The following is a 19,053-nucleotide window of genomic DNA, read 5'->3' as shown; positions in this document are numbered from 1 at the left end:
TCCATATTTCAGCATCATTTAGGAATATACCCCAATGAGTTGGAAAATGGTGAGGTTACTCTCATAAGAATTGGATCAACACCCTGAAATGATTTTTCAGTTGATTTGTATCTTAGGCCCTAAACAAAACAGAAGGCTGACCCTGCAAATGGCAAGCATTAATCTTCTGAAGAAAGAGGAGGACAATATGTTCTAATAATGAGGAACCTTATGTCTCAAGCTGTATTAACCATAGTCCTATAGAACAGATTTGCCAATCCATGAAATTACATTGGCTCTGATTTAAAAAAAAATGTTTTCCTGTGTGCTGTTTTAGCTACTTATAAGCAATGCACACCATTATATGGCAGAGGATAAAAACACGGGAGAAAAAAAATGGAGAAATAAAGCTCACCTAAGTGAATCTCTGGGAATATCTAAGCATAAACCTGTTAAAAGAATAAATTGATCATCTAAGAAATAAGCCTACTAATTTAATAAAACTCTCATTTGCTAAAGAGATGCAATATCATGTTTCAAATGTACTCTTTGTGTGAACATTAATTTAAATTTAGGTTGCTTGAGTGTAAATGTGACAAAACTATATTAAACATACAATGCTCCAAAGGTGCAAATGGACTTAGGAAACTACTTTTTGTAAAGACTGACTTATCCAAGACTGTTCGATGCTGAACTATTTGTTTTGGCATATCTGGCTGCCAAGCATAAAAATGGTACAGGGTATAAAAAAATTCTCATCTGTGCCTAAGGACTGCTTTTTGACAGTTTACTGACCTCAAGAGTATGTCTGCTAGCATATAAAAATATTTCTTGATACCCAGGTATCCCACCTTCATCCTTCAAATAATGGAAAGCGTGGGCATTTGCAAGCTGGCTGATGTCAGCATCAGACACTGGTTCCTCAATCTAGAACTGTTTTTTAGGGTTGAATCAGGAAAAGAACATACCAAAGACTGGACAGATTTTTTAAAACTCTTCATTAAGGTTTTAAAATCATAAACTAACTTATCCACATATTGTTTTTTTCAGGTTAAAGCTAAATGTCCCAAAATGTGCTCTGAGTATTGGCACTGATGTATACATGCCATGCTACTTCTCTCAGAAAGGAAGAAACTTTTATTATGTGAGTACCACCTTTGTACTCAAACAAAAACAGGGAAGCACTGATTGCAGCCAGCTCTCTCCTGCTTCAGATTCACTGTGCCCTGCGAATGTTACATTCCCTCCCCTTTTCTTTATGCCTTTCTGCAAGTGCAGAGCTCCTCTCTTAAGATATTTAGAAGTTCTGCAAGAGCTAAATTTTAGTTACCCAAGCCCTCTAGCTCAAAGGCTAGGGACAGAAGTTACACACAAATCAGTTTAAGTCTTCAGAAACTAGTCTAAACCTATTACAGAACTGAAGCTTGGTGCACAAAGCAGTTCCAAAATGGCTGAAACTGGTTTAAGATAAATCAGACTTAACTGATTTAGGTCAAACTGGTTTATGAGACTTTTGTCCCAGACCCTTCCTGGTTAAAATTAAATCAGAGTCTCCCAGCATCTCAAAACAGGCTGTGTGTTCACTTCTTCTTCCTGCTGCCCCCAAAGTCTCTGGGATTTGCAGTCCAGATCCACAACAGCAGAACTCTGCAGGGTTGCTCATCACTTCATTTTCCTGCATCCAGGTGCCTTTGGGATTTGTAGTCTGTGATCACAGCCAGCAGGACTCCACACGGGCATTCCCTTCTGTTCAATACATGCTTGCTTCAGAGAAAGGACTGTTCTTATTCAAGCTTTTATGAATTCAGTGACACTACCATTTTCCCTACCCACCCCCTCCTCAGCCTGGCAGGCACTCCCCGCACCCCTGCAGACCCTCCAGATAGCTCTGGGCTGGGGCTTAGCCATTCTCCCTCTGCTCGAGCAGGGAGGGGGGAAAAGCCTTGGAGCTGCACTCTAGCACCCTCCGGCTTCTGACTTGAACCACTGAAGGCATGTGATTGCATTTCCTGAATCAAAAGTGAATGTCTGTTTGCTTACTTGCCAGTTCAATCTCTGCAGTTTAGACTAACCTTCAAAGACTGAATTGATTCAGCCTCGGGCTTTTTGGCTGTCTCTACTTAGCCAAAGGTTTCAGATGACCTCCAAAGCTTACAAATACTGGAATTCCCCTGTATTCCCCAGTGTTTTGCTGCTTTTTTCTGTAAAATTTCTCTTTCGCTCCCTTCCTCCCACTCCTTTTCATCTGTTGTTTACGCTCCATTTCTATGTTTGGCTAATTGGGAAGCAAATAATACAACCTTCCTGCTTTATCTCAGCTGAAGAGGAAGCTACTGTAGATGACGTATATTTCCACACATTCATTAGTACTAACAGAACATTTAGAAGCATTAACATTATTGCCTGATCAAAATAAAAATGGGACTAGTGAACAGGATAGAGAGCTTATCTCTTCTAGGTCATTAGTTCAAATGCAGCCCAAGTTAATAGTATCCAAAACTATTACCATCTGGTGTTTTTTCCCCCCTAAGCTTTGTGACAAATAGGTTCATGATTTCATTCTAGTTCCTGCTAGACAAGACGCCATATCACAAGTCACCATCACACTTAACATCCTTCCAGTCTGCCTCAGCATGCTTTCTCCATATTCAGATCCCCAGCATGATCTATTTCCTTATTTCTGCTTTGTATACTGTTTACATTCAGGAGCTCATACATCACGGATCGCATTGTAGGGCAAGATCTGGTGGCAGGAAACGTGCAGTAATAATGCTCATTACCATTGGAAACAAATGGCAGTTCATTATAGGACACAAGCAACATCTAAAAACAGTAGCTGAAAGAGCGGGATCGAGGGGGAAGAGGAAATATGTGAGGGGAAGCCAAAGTATAAGGGTTGTGTTTTGTTTTGGTGTTTTTAAGTACATCTTAATCATAAAATGATCAGGACTTACTAAAGCATGCAAGCCCCAGAAACTGAACCTTGTTCCCTTTATCAGCTTTCAAGTGAGTCATTTTATTATGGCATGTTTACAGTGAGTCACTTCTCTGACTGTTACCACACTTAAAATTACTTCTACAGTGTTACAAAAGACTTTCTTCTAAATCAAACTGAATAGCATAGCAAACATCTGACGTTCTTTTTAGAAACAGAACAGTGAAGACAGTGTCCCATAAAAATATTCAATACCACTAGAGTAATTCTGAAAAATTCAGCTAACACCTCTACAACTTGAATGTAAGAAAACAAGAGAAACGAACTTCTCTACCATTTTAATGTATGGCAGGCAAATAACAGCTAGCTTTCCACATACCATCCATGCAGAGTTTTATTCTTAACTTTAACTGTATTTTAAAAGACCTAAAAAGGAATGGCTTCTATAACACAAAGCATGGCTGTTTTAACATAAAAGGGATTATTAACAGCAGTTACATTTTCAATCCCTCCCCATATGCCCTCCAAAACAAGAAAGGTCATTGTTATCTCCAGCAGCTGATCCTTCCACAACTGTGAATAACACCAGGATTTTAGCCAGTTGCACCAATTATGCTCATGCTGCTTATGAGTCAGCTGATTTCAACTACTCCATTCACTTCTACTTATAATGCTCTTCTCCTTGATCTTCTACAGCTTTTCAAGAACCCATGTTTTCCTGGATTTCCCAGGATCATCTCATTTGATGTGTTTGAGAAACCACACTGTTCTACAGTCTGCATATATAGTCGGCAGTTTAAGGTATTGCAGGCCCCTCCAGATTCCCTTAAGGCAAGGCTATCACAGTAAAGACTAAAGAACAGATAAGCCAGATTCCAGTAGTGCTGAAGGAGTCAATGGCTAACTGTGATCAATATATAACATTACTGTAATCTAGCAGAATTCAATCCTAAACAGTGTATGAATATAGACCAATAATTAGTTTCCAATCTCTGAAGTTCTTTAGTTACAATGCAGTCTAACAGGGTTGTGTTTAACTCTAGGTAAGTTATTATTTCAAGGTTTGTACTTGGTCTTGAAGCATTATATTTTTTTTTCAAATTAAAGGATCAGTTAAAAAAATTAGAAGCGACAGGCAAGGTGCACACATGCCACATGCACACACATGGAAAGCTTCATGGGTATGGGGAAATGTTTACTGTCACAAAAAATATTCATTATGAACATGTAAAAAGAACAAAAACATAATACGGACAGAAACAACATGTGTTAATTCATACATAAAAATCATAAATAAAAACCATCTTTAAAAGGCCTTAGGTAGACCAAATCAAGTAACTGGATTTGATTTCCAATTAATGGAAAAAATAGTCTATTAAAATTGGCATGCATTCAAAAGCTCTCTTTCCCCATAAAAAACTAATATTTTTTGTGCAGTTCACAGAATACAGAAGAAAAACAAACAGTTCTTCCATATGGACAAAATGAGCATTTTTAAGTGGAAAAATCCAGTTTCTTGAAATCCAACTAGAAAACATGCACTTGCTATTTATAAGAAAGCTGAATCACTTACTCTCCTAGACTTCGGTCACATAAAGGCAAATGCATTTTAGGAGGGAAACAAAATTAGTTACAGTACAAGATATTACATTTCAGTGAAATAGATGGAAATACTGTTAGTTGGCTGTACAATAAAACATTATCAGAGTTGACTGGCTTCCCTTTGTTAACTTTGTTTTTCAAATAATTTTTAAAAAGCAACCATACTTTTAATGCCTTTTGCAAGATGTAAGACTGTTGTACTAAGACCATAATAACGTTTTGTTTTGGAAAATTTTAAGATTACTTGTAAATCTTTAAGTATTAAAGTCATCATCCCAAAAATCTCTATTTCCTATACCTTGGGGCACACAAATTTGTATGATCTGTATTTCACAATAATATATTTTTCAATTTGTAAAATGTGCTCATTGAGTGCTCTGGAAACCACGTCCTTAATAACAATGATACTTACCCTGCTTCAAGCCACCTTTCTTGAGAAAACTAAAATTGTGCAACATGTCCCAAATGGCAAAAACTCTGACCCAAAGGAGAAGCAAATTTTGCTGGTATTCTTGCTCTCCACACTTGCATTCAGGTTCCCAGATCTCAGCCATGAGAATGACTAGCAAGAGAATGCATCTCAGCTGATCACAAACAATAAACCAGCACCTAAAGAAAAGTGGTCATCTCCAATACGTTCAAGACCGAACCATGGAAGGCTTTATACTTGAAAGTCAACATCTTAAAGTGTACTTATTGAAAAAAGGCTGCAGGCTATCATCTAAAGGTAGATGTTGAGAAATAGCATTCTCCTGTGAAATGTCAGAAGACATCTGGGTTCCAGAAGAACCTCAACAAGGTAAGACAGATATAACCCTTTCAATTAATTCTCTCTTTTAACTCCAGATCATCACATCTGCCTTGTCTGGGCTGAACTTTAGTCAACTCACAAGCAAACTCTACCCTGCTCACTTTGGCAAGGGATTGAAAAGTAAAGCTCCTTCTTCTGTCGGTTGTCTAACAAAGGAGCTTTCAGCTCTGAGGCACCTGGATTCTCATCCCAGTAAAGTATAAAATGTCTTCCTATTTTCTTTTCTCCAGTGGCAGGTACAGATACAAATTAAACAAGGGATGACAGAAAAATCTGCAAAATACTGAACAAGAGTTTGTGTAAAGCAGACAAGCCATGAACTGAAGCTATCTTTGCAAAACTCCATCCAACCTTGCCAGACAAGGTTCTTTGGGTGAATCTGATATCTTTTATTAGACTAACTTAAATAGTTGGAAAAAATATTTTTAAGCAAGCTTTTGGGTTTAAAAACCCTTCCAATCTTGCCTGAATTTGCAAGCCAATAGCAGCTGAGTCAAAAGTATCAAAGACTGCTTACTGATCTGTCAACATGGTAAGCTTGCCATGTCTAGAATCCAGAACAGCACAGCTTCTGAATTAAGCCTAAATACACAGCCATACTTAAGAGATAAATTAAGTCTCTAGAAGAAACTCCTTCATATTTTAGCAATAATATCTCTCTCTCTCTCTCTCAAAGGAGAAGCTTGGAAAGGGTAGAAGTGACATACTTTTAATTTTATTAATTAACCCAACAAGCACTCGAATGAAAGAGAGAAATCTTTTGTGTAAATAGGAGAAAGCACTTGAGATCTCAACCACTGGTAGACCTAACATCCGGGAATAGATTATAAATCAACCACAACAGGCACAGATCCAACCCACAGGCTGCAGACCAACACTCCTGAATATTTTGAATCTAGTTGAGCAATCCACTTAACATGGAGAGAATCACGTTTTTCTTCCATTAGAAAAACTGTTCAGTCAATTAGATCACTCAATTAACTCAACATTCTGACACCTTTGAAAAGTGATGTCTTGCAGCAGAATATCAAGCGCCATTACTACTGTTACAGATGAGGCAGGAAGTATTTATGCGTTCAGAGTTATTTTAGTTTATAATACTCTTACTGACATTATAAAATATATTTACCATGTGAGGTCCCTGCTGGCTGGGTTTTATGATTATTGTCAATGTATTTTGATTCTCAGTTTGAGTGACAGAAGCACTTGCCTGCAGTTTACAGAACAGCATACACTATTCAACCTCTAATATTAGGAAACGAGAGGAAAAACCCTTTTACAAAAAGCTCTCACTCAAAATCGGCAAGGATTCCTTCTTTTAAAACCCTGTCAGAAGCACCCAATATGAGCATCAAAACTGAAATAAGCCAGTTTACCAAAAACAAAGCAGATTTTAGGACTGGTAAAAAAGGTTTTTATTCAACATTCTAAATATCATTGAATTAGAAATGTATTTACAAATAATATTTTTAAGGTAAATCACCTTTTATGCTCACCTCTTTCTGCTCAACTTGGAGTGCTGATTTTAAAATATCTCTAAGCTGTATTAGCTGTTTTCTCTCCTCATCCTGGGCTTGTTTGATCTGAAGGACAGAAACAGACAAAACACAGTTTAAAAAACAATATGTTACTAATTTATAGTAACAATTTTCTTTAAAAATTTGTTGATTAACTGGCTTCAGATTTCCTGAAATATGTTCAGCTAGTTTCTTTTTCTTTGTGTAAAAGCTTGACAGTGGTTAGGTTCCTGTTATGTAGAGACCACTGCCTGTCCTGCTGCCTGATACTGACACGGAGTCTCCTTTTATAACCCATCTTCCTGCATTCTCTCCCCTTCTTGTTTTACACTTTAATTGTAAACTCTTTGAAGCAGAGACTTCTTGTGCGCATGTGCAATGCCTACCATGATGGGGTCTGAGTCTATGACAAAGGTTTCCAGATACTACATTAATACAGTAGAACCCAGTTTATTTTATCTGGGTGGTTGGCAACCCACTTAATTCACTGGGAGCTGTTCAGTGAAGGAGATGGGGTAGTTTTTTGCTCAGGCTTTCACTTTTCAAATGGTGCTGCTTCTCTACTCCTTTGAAGTAAAAGCTGCAATCAGTGGAGCACCTCAGCAGTCCCAGAGAGCTATTGCTACCACAGTGTATGCCCCAAGTTGATTCAAACCCTCATCTTTGCCTGAGCTAAGACATCTAACCCTACCTATTATCTGGATTCTACTGTACAAATAACTGATTATTTTACAGGCTAGGTGAAAACTCTTGAAAATACAAAATGCCGAAGCTACTCAAAGGTTGTTGGTTGTAGCCGTGTTGGTCTAAAGACACAGGCAGACAAAGTTCTTTGGGTAGATGTGATATCTTTTATTAGACCAACTACATAGTTGGGAAAATTGTTCTTTGCAAGCTCTCAGGCACAAACACCCTTCTTAAGGCATAGGAAGGGTCTGCTGGTGTTTTGTATGCTCTCCTGGGTGAATAGAAGCCAACATGCAAAATGCAGGTCCGTGAAAATACAAATGTGTGGCAGTGAGGATCAGAAGCCATGAGGAACAATAGGTGTGAGACAGGCAGGTGGTGGGAGGTGAAATGTTGAACTGGTGACAGAATGTAGCTGGAAAAATGCAGACAGGCTACCTAGGATTATCAGATGGCAGGCAGGGTATAATGTGCTATAAATCCAATGTCTATATTTAGTCCTTGATTTTTTGTACCTGGTAGATTTATGAAGTAAAGTTCATAGGCTCATCTATGAAAGGTGTTTTATAAATTCCCTTTGAGGATTACAACTGAGAGACTGGAGAGAGAGTGGTTGTCTTGTGAGAAGTGTGCACCCACAGGTAATTTGGTATTTTTCTCTGATAGATTTCCAGTATGCGTTCATTCTGGTCCACAGTTGTTGTTTGGTTTAGGGCGACTGCTGGTTCTGTGCAGATATGTGTGTTGGTCCGTGGGTTTCTTGTACATGGTGGTTTGTATTTTACCATTCTGGATATTGATCGTGGCAACATTTCCTTTTTAGACACTATGATTAATATCCAGAATGGTAAAATACAAACCACCATATACAAGAAACCCACGGACTAACATACATATCTACACAGAATCAGCAATCACCCTAAACGCATTAAGAAAGCTCCAGTATACAGCCAAGCCCTCCAATACTACCAAATTTGCACTGAGGAGAATACCCACAATTGTCACCTCACAAATCTCAAAAGGGGTTTCACCCAACAAGAACACTCCTCCAGAGAGATAGATTGTACTTTTGAAAGAGCCACCTGGATATCACGAGAAGATTTGCTGCAGTACAAAAAGAAAATCCCCACAAATTGCACACCATTAGAGATGCACCAATATATTAGTCCATATCTGATTAGCACTGATAAAAGGAAAACTGACATTATTGGCAATTGGCTTTTTTTAGCTTATGTAGCCAATAATATCACCGATTAATGCCGCACGCATGTGCACAACCGCAGCATGCATGTGGCCAGAAATGAAGCCTGGAAGTTTGGAGAGCAGTGTCTGGCTGGTAAGTCTGATGGGGGAAGGGGTGTAAGGAAGGGAAGGATCATGGGGGTGGGCAGATTAAGGCCCCCACAGTGAGGGAGGGAATGGGGCTGGGGCAGGCACTGCCCAGTTGGGGCAGGGTGCAGGACAGAACCGTGGGCAGTTCATCAGGAAATGCATCAGGAAAGGCTCCCCACCACTGCATGCACCCCTTGGGGAGGCATGGGAGGCATATGCCCCCGGATCTGTGTGCAGGGTGAGGGGGGGCTACCCACTGTGGGCTCAGGGCCAGGGACTATGCCAGCCTCTTCCCAGTGGGAGGGCTGGGCCGGGGTTAAACTCAGGGCAGGTGGGGACAGGGTGGGTGGCAGCGGCACTAGAAGGAGGAGATTATGGGGGAGGGGCTACAGGTTGGGTTATATGCCTTCCCCAGGGGGGGCATGTAAAGCGGGGAGCCATTTCCCCTCCCTGTGCCCCCTGAATGAGCTGCCTCCAACTCCATCCTGTGCCTTGCTCTGCCCTGGCTGGGCAGTTCCTGGCCCTGCCCCATCCCCAGCCCCATTCTGTCCCTTACCATGAGGGCCTTGATTTGCCCTCCCATGCCCCTTCAACCCCCACAGACTTACCAACTGGATGCTGCTCTTCAACTGTTAGGCTGCATAATCGGCAATCGGATAAGTATCCACTGATATGGATGGTTAATAATCAGCCATCAGTTTCGGCCAAAAAAATCTTTATCAGTGCACCCCTGCACACCATTGGTTATGACATACCATCCTTCCCTGGAACCTATACAGAAAATCCTCAAACAATTGAAACCCATACTAGAAGATGACATAATTCTTAAAAGAGATCTTTCCAGGACCACACATCCTAGCCTTTAAAACAAGCACCAAACCTCACTAACCTTATCACCAGAAGCAAACTTCTTACAGTTCAAAGCACAATGAATGGATCCAGATGATGCCAGGACAAAGAATGTAAAGCCTGCCAACACATCTCCACCACTCCCACAATAACTATACCCCACAACAAAACCATCACCATTCCTGGATCCTATACCTGCACTTCCAGAAATGTAATACAATGCCCTGATGGAAAATATGTACAGAAACCAAAAAACACACACTGGAAAACTATCAAAGACAAAAAACCCAATTACCTGTGGGTACATACTTCTCACAAGACAACCACTCTCTCTCCAGTCTCTCAGTTGTAATCCTCAAAGGGAATTTACAAAACACCTTTCATAGATAAGCCTATAAACTTTACTTCATAAATCTACCAGATACAAAAAAATCACAGACTAAATATAGGCATTGGATTTATGGCACACTATAACCTGCCTGCCATCAGATAACCCTCGGTAACCTGTCTGCATTTTTCCAGGTACATTCTATCACCAGTTCAACATCCCCCTTACCCAGCAACCTACCTGTCTCATGCCTATTGTCTCCCATTCCCTCTTATCCTCACTGCCACACATTTGCATTTTCACTGACCTGCATTTTGCATATTGGCTTCTATTCCACCCAGGAGAGTGCCCAAGACAGCAGCAAACTCTTCCTATGCCTTAAGAAGGGTGTTTGTGCCCAAAAGCTTGCAAAGAACAATTTTCTAACTATTTAGTTGGTCTAATAAAAAGTATCACATCTACCCAAAGAACCTTGTGAAGCTACTCAATACATCTTCACCAGAAAGATTTTTATTTCTTTAGTAAGCCATCTTTGCACCAACAACATAGCAGGTTACTACTTACTGTATGAAGATCTGTTGAGAGCGTCTCAATTGAAGGCTTGAGACTTTCAACTGCTTTCAATCCATCCTGAAAGAAACTTTTGTGCGTGGGGAGCAATGCAGAAAGGAAACATTCTGGTTAGAATTAGTTTAAAATGTTTGAGATTTTTAGTCTTTTCTGTTATAAACACTTTACTGAAGAGAGACACTGTTGAAGCTGAAAAAGGTATATGCACACACGCCATAAAACACAAAAGTGGTATCCGTGATAAACAGCAAGACTGCAGGATATATTCATTTTTCATGCAGCTTTAACCAATTCACCAGTTACACACCCACAATTCCATCACTTTATAAACTCATTCTTACAATCTATAAGTACCTTCAAAACATCACGCTGAAAATGATATTCGGAATCCTGTTTTTCTCCGATTAACCCCCCCCATTTTCATATTAAACCCCCCCACAAAATCTACATTTTTTCTGTGACTAAAACGAAACACCACACACACACACGCACACACAGAGTGGTGTTTCATTTTTATCATAGAAAAATGTGGATTTTGGGTTACTTTTTTTCCATCTGAAAATTGGGGATTTTTTTTTTTTAAATCAGAGAAAAACAGGATCCCTGGATATGACACACTGTAAAAAACTTTCCCTAACCTCAACTGTGGATTTTCTTCCTCCTCCCTACCTTTTCTCAAAGCCCAAAATAGACCAGATTTAGTTTTAGACTGGCAACAGCATTTATATATACAAAAAAAATTATAAATTTTAAAGGCCTATATCTTACAAGGACCTGTCTAAAGAAAGGAAGATCCATTCGTTATTCAGAGACTCAAGCATTTGTCAAGGTTTTGATACGAAGCCTGCCTGAGCATGTGCATAGCAAGTAGAGTCACATTTATTTTGCTACGTGTTCCAGTTTTTAATATTTTTTTTAGAAGATAAGCGTGTTCAGTATTTTTGAAGAAAGCTGCACCACACACAACTTAAACCTCTCTCTGAAATGTTCAAAGCATAAACACTACAGCATTGGAAACCGGATGGGAAAACAAAAATTTTTTTTTTTTTATTGTTGAAGCTCAATGAAAAGCAAAACGCACATAAATGACACAGATTAGCTATCAAACTGATTTTACAGTATTAATAGTGTAGAAAGATTACTTTTATACAACCCAACAGAATGCTTGGAAGACAGGTCTATTTATCAATGTAAACAGGTTGATACTGGTTGCTCACTTTATAGCAATGAGTTTATTGTTATATAATAGATCTGTCAAAAAACCCAATCAACCAAGTTCAGTTGTCTAATGAGGTCTTCTGTGTTTATTTCGGAAGTTCTCCATCGAGCTGGAGATAAAGCCATTCTCTCAAAACAATTTTCCCCTATTGTTTACCCTATTTATGTTTGTAGAGCAGAAGTAATTTAACTCATTGCCAGAAACATTCTGAAAGATCAGACAGCCAGTAGACCAATCTAGACATATTACTGAACATGCCAAATACATGCCATAGTATTAGATCCATCTAATGCCTCATATCATGTTAAGTAACATAACAAATAAACAGTGACTGATCTATTAGGCCAAAACAGTTTGTCAAAAATACTACTGCTAAATTCGTACAACTGATTCTTAGATCTAAGATGCAGGAAAATATTTTTAGAAGAATAATTGTTACCACCAGGAAAATGCAACATGTTGCTCAAGAGGTTGTGTAATCAAACTTACTTGCATTGTGCATGGAAATACTTGATCAGGTTCTGAAGCAAATCAACTCCTTTTTTAATCTTGATTTCATTGACTTTCAGCAGGTACTATTAAAAAACAATTAACAGAAAAAAATTAGTGACACACTATTTGCTGCTTCACAGTGTGATAAGACCCTTAAAGTTTATTATCAACCTAATTTAAATCTCCCCAGAAACAGCATGTTGAAAGAGGCTGAAAACTTTGAGCCTGATGAAGAGAAATTTCAGGGCTTCACACAAGCAACTGGTGTCAGCGCTAGGTCTCAATACCCAGTTAGAATACTTGACTATGATGACGTTAAAATTTAGCTATTTCAAATTTTTCAGGCCTACTGCAAGTCAGATTCACAGGAAATGTAAGGGACACTTCAGTTTGATTCTATTCCACCCTGTTCAAGTTCTTAATAATACATGTTATCATAACACACCATGATCGTACCCTTAAGACTGAGTTACAAACAAGGTTTCCTCTAAGGTGTGCACGTGCGAGGCCACGCACAACTAAAAGTGTGGCCATGCACAGCCTTTTCAAGGCTGTACACCAGGAGAGGAGCTGAAGGTCAGCTCCTAGGCGAGGTGGTGGTGGGAGCCTGGCGCAGGCTCCGCCAGCTCTGGGGAAGTGCTCCGTTCCCCCGCATCGGGACTGGGGAGTGGAGCACTTCCCCGGAGCCAGCAGATCCCGCGGCAGCCCCTGGCCCCAACCCCCAGCCTCCGGTCTCTCGGCTCTGGCCCACAGCTCCAGCCGGCTCTGGCCCCCAGCCTCTCAGCTCTAGCCCCTGGCCTCTGGCCCCCAGCCCCCTTTGGTAAGCATCCCACGCCAGACTGAGGCAGCGCACTCACGGACTACTACTCCTTAGAGGGAACACTGGTTACAAAAGAGTGATGAGAAGCAAGGCCCTCCCACCTTTTGTGTTAACTGTTTTGCAGGGACTGAAGGAGACTGGAATAGAGTCACGCTTAGGTCCCCAAGTTTACTTGCATCCCGCATACGAGAGAATCTGGCCCAAGGTTCATCTCTAAAACACAACGGTCTGGCAGTAAATGTGGTTGCATGCAAAAGGGCATCTTCAATATTGCTAGACAATTGTTTTACTTTTTTGTTTCTTTTTGTTTAAAGTGTCTTTGCTTTTGATTCTGATTTTTTATTCTGATTTTTGAGTTCCCCCTGTGAATCACATGGCCAGGTTTCACAAGTTTGGGGCCTTTGGAAGGAACACTTGCTAGAAACCTTGTCATGATCAGGAACCTTCTGTGAAAGGCACTCCACAAGCCCAAAGCCAGAAACCAACACAGCTCAAAAAAACTTAAGAGTTTAATACAGAGAATGATGGCAAATTTGAGATACAGGAGCCAGAACTGGGTCTTACTGAACTCTTGTGCAGGATCCACCAATATGTATTCAATAGGAACAATTTTTAATTCCTACCATGCAAGGCAGAATTCAAATTGGTGACCTGCAGGTGAAGAAGCTTACTAAGAATGCTCCAAATGAACGCAGTCTCCCATGAGTACCTGCAATATTTCATCCTTTCAGAATGATTAAAATAAAATACACTAAAATATGGCCATATTCAAGCAGATTTTTCAATGCTGTATTTTAATGTGATTATTCAAGAGAAACAAGGACATTAAGGCACCTGGATCAACATATCCAGCAACCTTAACATAAAATATTTTCAACTTCTTACAATGAAAGAGGCTCAAGGAAGCCCCCAAGGTAGGACCTATAAATAAGAACCATCTTCCTAGAATTTTCCAATGTTGCAGGAACAGTAGGATCATCACATTGTACTATGCCTAATACTGTTAAAGGGAATTAAAAGGGATTTGATCACTTAATACCCTTTTAATATTGATGAGAATTAGCCATCCAAACCCTTCACTAATTTTGAAAAATCTCACTTTTACACTCTGTATAGAGATGAGAGCCCTGAATTATCAAAGACTTGCATACTAAATCTGTACACTGATAGTCAGGGCAACTGTGGCCGAGTGAGTTTGGTATCTAGGTCAAATTAGCTCCAACCAAAGTAAAGGAGGCACCTTTGGACTGAAGCCTGAAGTGACTCAGCAGAAGAGGCCCAAATGCTTACATAGGGTTTTGAAGGCTATCACCCTGTTGCACAAATCCCAACGGAAAAAATACTGTATTTAAAAATAACTGTCAAATGCTTCATAATTATAAAACAATGTTACTGGTAGTAACTTTGTTAAGAATATGAAAAGGTAACTGGAATCCATTCCTAATGGCCTTATTTTTTTCAAATACAAACCTAATGATATGGTAGACAAGATTTTTTAAGGGAACAAATGAGAGAATCCCCTGCACCTTAAAATAATTTGGAGTTCATTGACACTGCAAAGACTCATCTTCAACTCAAAGCAATTGACTAAGTTATACATTTAGTTATCTACAGTGTATTAATATGTAAAAATCAACAAAGAACCTAAAATTCTTTGCAAGGCTAGCAGGTCAGAATGGTGAGGTTTATTTTAAAATCCTAAATCAAATAATATGGTACATCTTTCCCTCAAGCACCACAGTTGCTACAAGCCAAGGATGCATTTTTTCCCTCAAAATGTCCCTTTTTGAAGTATAATGGAACATTTGTATTCAATGTTAAATCTTACCTCACACATCTGTAGCTGAAAGAACCTCCTTTCTTTCTCCATCTCTTCTGCAATTTCAGCTCCACTTATTTCTGTGCGGATCATTCCATGTAGCTTAGCATGCTCCTTTTTCTCCTTCTCTATTTTCGTACTAAATGGGAAAGAAACAAAATCAAATGTAATCAATCAAATCTCACTAAATCTGATAACCTAAAGAAACTCTTATAGCCCTGCATTTTAGTTATTTCCATTCTCTATTGTATTAGAACTTGATAAGGAACCAAGGAGAAGTAGCAACTTCCTGTATCAGAAACCTAATCCAATCATCTGTTAGAACAAGTGACTGACAAAGGGATTCAAAGAGGAGGTAGTAAACTGACAAGAAGTCTAAAATTAAAGCATAATTGCATCTGACCACACCTGGGCTAACAGTGTTCAATTATGTCTCTAGATTTACCAAGCCTCTCCTACCATCACATCATCTTCACTGCATACAGGATTTCCCATCAATACCACAGCTGTCACCTCTTCCTGCTACTGAGCCAGTGGGTGCTGGGGATGTTGAGCAGCAGGCTGGTACAGATTTCAAAGTGTGCTAGACCAGCCATCCTGCTTCTCTAAAAACTTTTGCCAATGCTTTCCAAAAGTTCTGGATAACACAGGTTCTACTACACTGCTGTGCACCTTTCCTACAGCTAAATAATCAAAATCTGTCATAAATATATAAATACATTATTATACACAGCTTTTCTTTTTCTGCTCACTAATTTATTTTAGTTGGTTCCCACGTTATTCTTAAAGTGACTGCAATGTAATTACATTAGCCAATTAGATCAGTACTTGAAAAATGTAAGCATGTAGAGATTTATTTGGGTTTTGGAACAAGTTTACCATTTGTATTACTTGGAAACCAAGAACATTAAAATGATAGAAAAAGACCCTTCCAATAAACAATACAGAGGAAAATCGAACAGGAAATACCATGCTCATTTAACCTTGCACGAGCAAGTATCCATTAGATTAAATCAACTATATGCTTAAAGATAGTTGCTTCAAGGCAAGAATTGCACACTGTTCTCAACTTGATTTTGAACATCTTGTGAAAAATGTCTTCCATGTGCTGAAGATTTCCCATTATTCATAAGTTCTGTACTTGCATTTCCTATCAAAAGAATGGCTAAATGTTGCATCAATAGCCTCTAACAGCACAAAGTAACCAGGTTTAATCTTTCATCAAACTTTCCACTAGGAAACTTTCTGAACACCATAAGCCCCACTGCTGCCTCTTTACTAGCAAACAACATTTTTAAGAAAGTTGTAATTTCCCAGGAGCCTATCCAGCCAGTGTTGCCCAGATTTTCACTCCACAAAGTCTTCCAGGATAGGAAGGACACCATAGGAAAATCCCCTCCATTTGCAGAGAAAACCTTTATTAATATAAATCAGAAAAGCAATTCCAGAATGAATTTAGGTTTGAGAAGCTCAACACAGAATGTACAGGTAAAAAAATTCATGAAGCTTCAAGGAGATGTATTAAGCTACAAAGATGAATGATTCCATAGAAGCATCAGTGAAGAGAGTCAGAAGTGTCAAAAAGAAAAGTCTTCATTTTTGTTCCCATCATGGTTATGTGTAAGGTGACCATACGTCCTGGTTTAGCCATGACAGTCACAGACATCAGAGGCTGGTTCTGGCTGGCTGTTGAGAATTATAATGGGTGTCCTTGGAAATGCAGGAGCACAGGGTGCAGTCTGGCCAGGAGTCAGAGCAGTGCAGAGCACCTTGCAGGTGGGCAGACAGGCACCACTGCCTGCCCAACATGCCACCCTGCCCCTGGTAACTTAGGAGAGCATAGAGGGAATTGGGGGAGAAGGCAGTGTCCCAGGCATCCTAGATCAGGGGCGGGCAAAATGTGGCCCGTGGGCTGGATGCAGCCTGCCAGGCCATTCTACCCGGCCTGCGGGGCCCCTAAAAATTTTAGAAAATTAATATTTAGCTGCCCTGGCTGCCTGTCATGCGGCCTTCGATGGCTTGCCAAAACTCAGTAAACAGCCCTCTGCCCAAAATAATTGCCTGCCCCTGTTCTAGATGAACGTCCCAGGTGTTGAGGATTTCCTTATGGTCACCCTGCTTATGTGACATGACAACAGTACATTTCTAGGCCCACTGATTTCAACCTTTGCTAGAAGATCTTTCAGCTACTTGAAATACTGAAATGAAGAAAATGAGGTTTCCACAATTCTAAGTATTAATATTATAATTAACATTAAAATGGCGTGTGTGTCAAAAAGAGGGTGATCTCAACAATGGTACAAGCAGATTTGATGCAAAAAACAGTGGACTATTCTGTATCCAAAGAAACTAAAGTCCAAAAACAATGGATTAACCAAACACCAATTCTGAAGGAAAAAAAGTTTTAGTACAAGGCATTCAGAAAAGATGGCGAAACCTACTCACTTTCCTTTCTGGCACTTTAAACAGAGTAGTCTATATGTTAAGTAGCTACTAGAAAGCTTTAAAAAAAAAAAAAAAAAAAAAAATCAAACTTTACAGAAGGTATCCAGAAACATTTTTCTCTCTCTCAATTTCAGTAGCGGCCCATGTGAAAAATCACAAGAGACCTACTACCTAAATTCACTGAAAGAATTCAAGTTCAGTAGCTATCAATTACTGGCATCTTGTTTGCTCACAGAGGACAACACTTGAACTTAGATTTTCCAAGAAGATCAACTATTTGGAACTAATCAGGCAATTAAGTAGACTGCACTTTTTTTTTAAAAAACACAAAAGCCACACACAACACTTCTGCCATAGCAGAAAAACCTACTTAATGCCAAAACCAAAACATTCTGGAAATTCTATGAGATGAGGGAAAATATTCATACAAAATATTTCGTAAGCAGCTGAACAGAGGCAGGTTTTTTACACAGGTGCCATGTTTACAACTTATGCAATATGTCCATGTTATATTTGTTCAGCTTAGCCTCTAAATTTACTTGACCTGTTATGAATGCAGCTGGTGTATGACTAATCTAAAATAAGTACAGATCTGGATATCAGACAAGAGAAGAACCACTATAGTTCAAATGAAGACCTATAATGAGTAGTTAGATATAAGAGACTGTTCAGCTCATCAAGTTTTCATTATATAAAACAATTTAAATGTTTCCTTGAGATTATTAATCTCAGGGTCCTAATAATATAGAAGTCCTACACAGAAGACTCAATCATTTCAGACTTAAGACACCCCTCAGAAAAAAAAACAGCCATTAGCTTTTACTGTTTTGTGACCATGGAAAAAATAAATACAGCAATTCTTCGGTTGCAAAAAATCAGAAAGAGAACAGGTTAGAACAGGGACGGACAATTATTTCGGCTGGAGGGCCACTTAACGAGTTCTGGTGAGCTGTCGAGGGTTGCATGGGTAGCCCCACCCAATAGGAGGAAGGAGAAAAAAAATTGGGGGGGGGGGCTGAGCATGTGTACGCATACCCACCCACAGCAGCTAAGTCTGTGGGGGAAGGGCCATGGGGGAACGGGGCACACAGATTGAGGTCTCAGTGGTGAGGAAGGGAGTGGGGCACAGGCAGAACCCACTCACCCCAGCCCCATATCCTGCCTGTGTCCTGCTCTCTCCCCTCACTGCTGTGGCCTCTATCTGCCCCCTCCCCCCCACAGCAGCAAGGGAGGAAGTGGGGCTGGGGCAGAGGTAGGCCCTACACAGCCAGGGTGGGGTGCAGGACAGAGCCACAAATGGCTTGTCCGGGGGGGCACCTGGCCACTTGGGGAGGGCATGGGAGCCGTGTGCCTGGGATTTGCGTGTGGGATGAGGGTGGGCTATGGGCTGGGGCCGAGCTCTTCCTGGCGGGGGAGCTGGGCTGCACTGCACTTGGGGCAGGTGGTGGTAGCACTTCGAGGGGAACTTGGGGGGCAACAGTGAATTTTGGGGTGGCTGTAGCCCCCCGATAACCCCCCTCCCAGCACTGCTGCCGCCTGCCCTGAGAGCAGCCCAGCCCAGCCCAGCCCAGCCCCCCCCCCCCCCTGCCATGGCTGGGCTGCCTTGTGGCCCTACTGCTGTACCCTGCTGGGGAGGGCTAAGCCCCAT

General features: G+C 40.3%; 1 protein-coding gene across 1 annotated transcript in view; it reads right to left on the bottom strand.

Annotated features, from left to right (window-relative positions):
* Positions 1 to 19,053, bottom strand: part of ASAP2 (ArfGAP with SH3 domain, ankyrin repeat and PH domain 2) — a 210,861-nt gene that overhangs the window by 77,641 nt on the left and 114,167 nt on the right. Inside the window, exons 10-14 of the mRNA XM_019520660.1 lie at positions 14,970 to 15,099; positions 12,319 to 12,404; positions 10,605 to 10,680; positions 6,824 to 6,910; positions 4,488 to 4,496 (exon numbers count right to left, since the gene is read on the bottom strand). Coding sequence (XP_019376205.1) covers positions 4,488 to 4,496; positions 6,824 to 6,910; positions 10,605 to 10,680; positions 12,319 to 12,404; positions 14,970 to 15,099 — 388 coding nt within the window. The remainder of the gene's footprint in view (positions 1 to 4,487; positions 4,497 to 6,823; positions 6,911 to 10,604; positions 10,681 to 12,318; positions 12,405 to 14,969; positions 15,100 to 19,053) is intronic.

This window comes from Gavialis gangeticus, unplaced genomic scaffold (genome assembly GCF_001723915.1).
Source record: "Gavialis gangeticus isolate Ggan-Ray unplaced genomic scaffold, GavGan_comp1, whole genome shotgun sequence".
Classification (NCBI taxonomy): Eukaryota; Metazoa; Chordata; order Crocodylia; family Gavialidae; genus Gavialis; species Gavialis gangeticus.
This window is presented reverse-complemented; position numbering and strand designations above follow the sequence as displayed.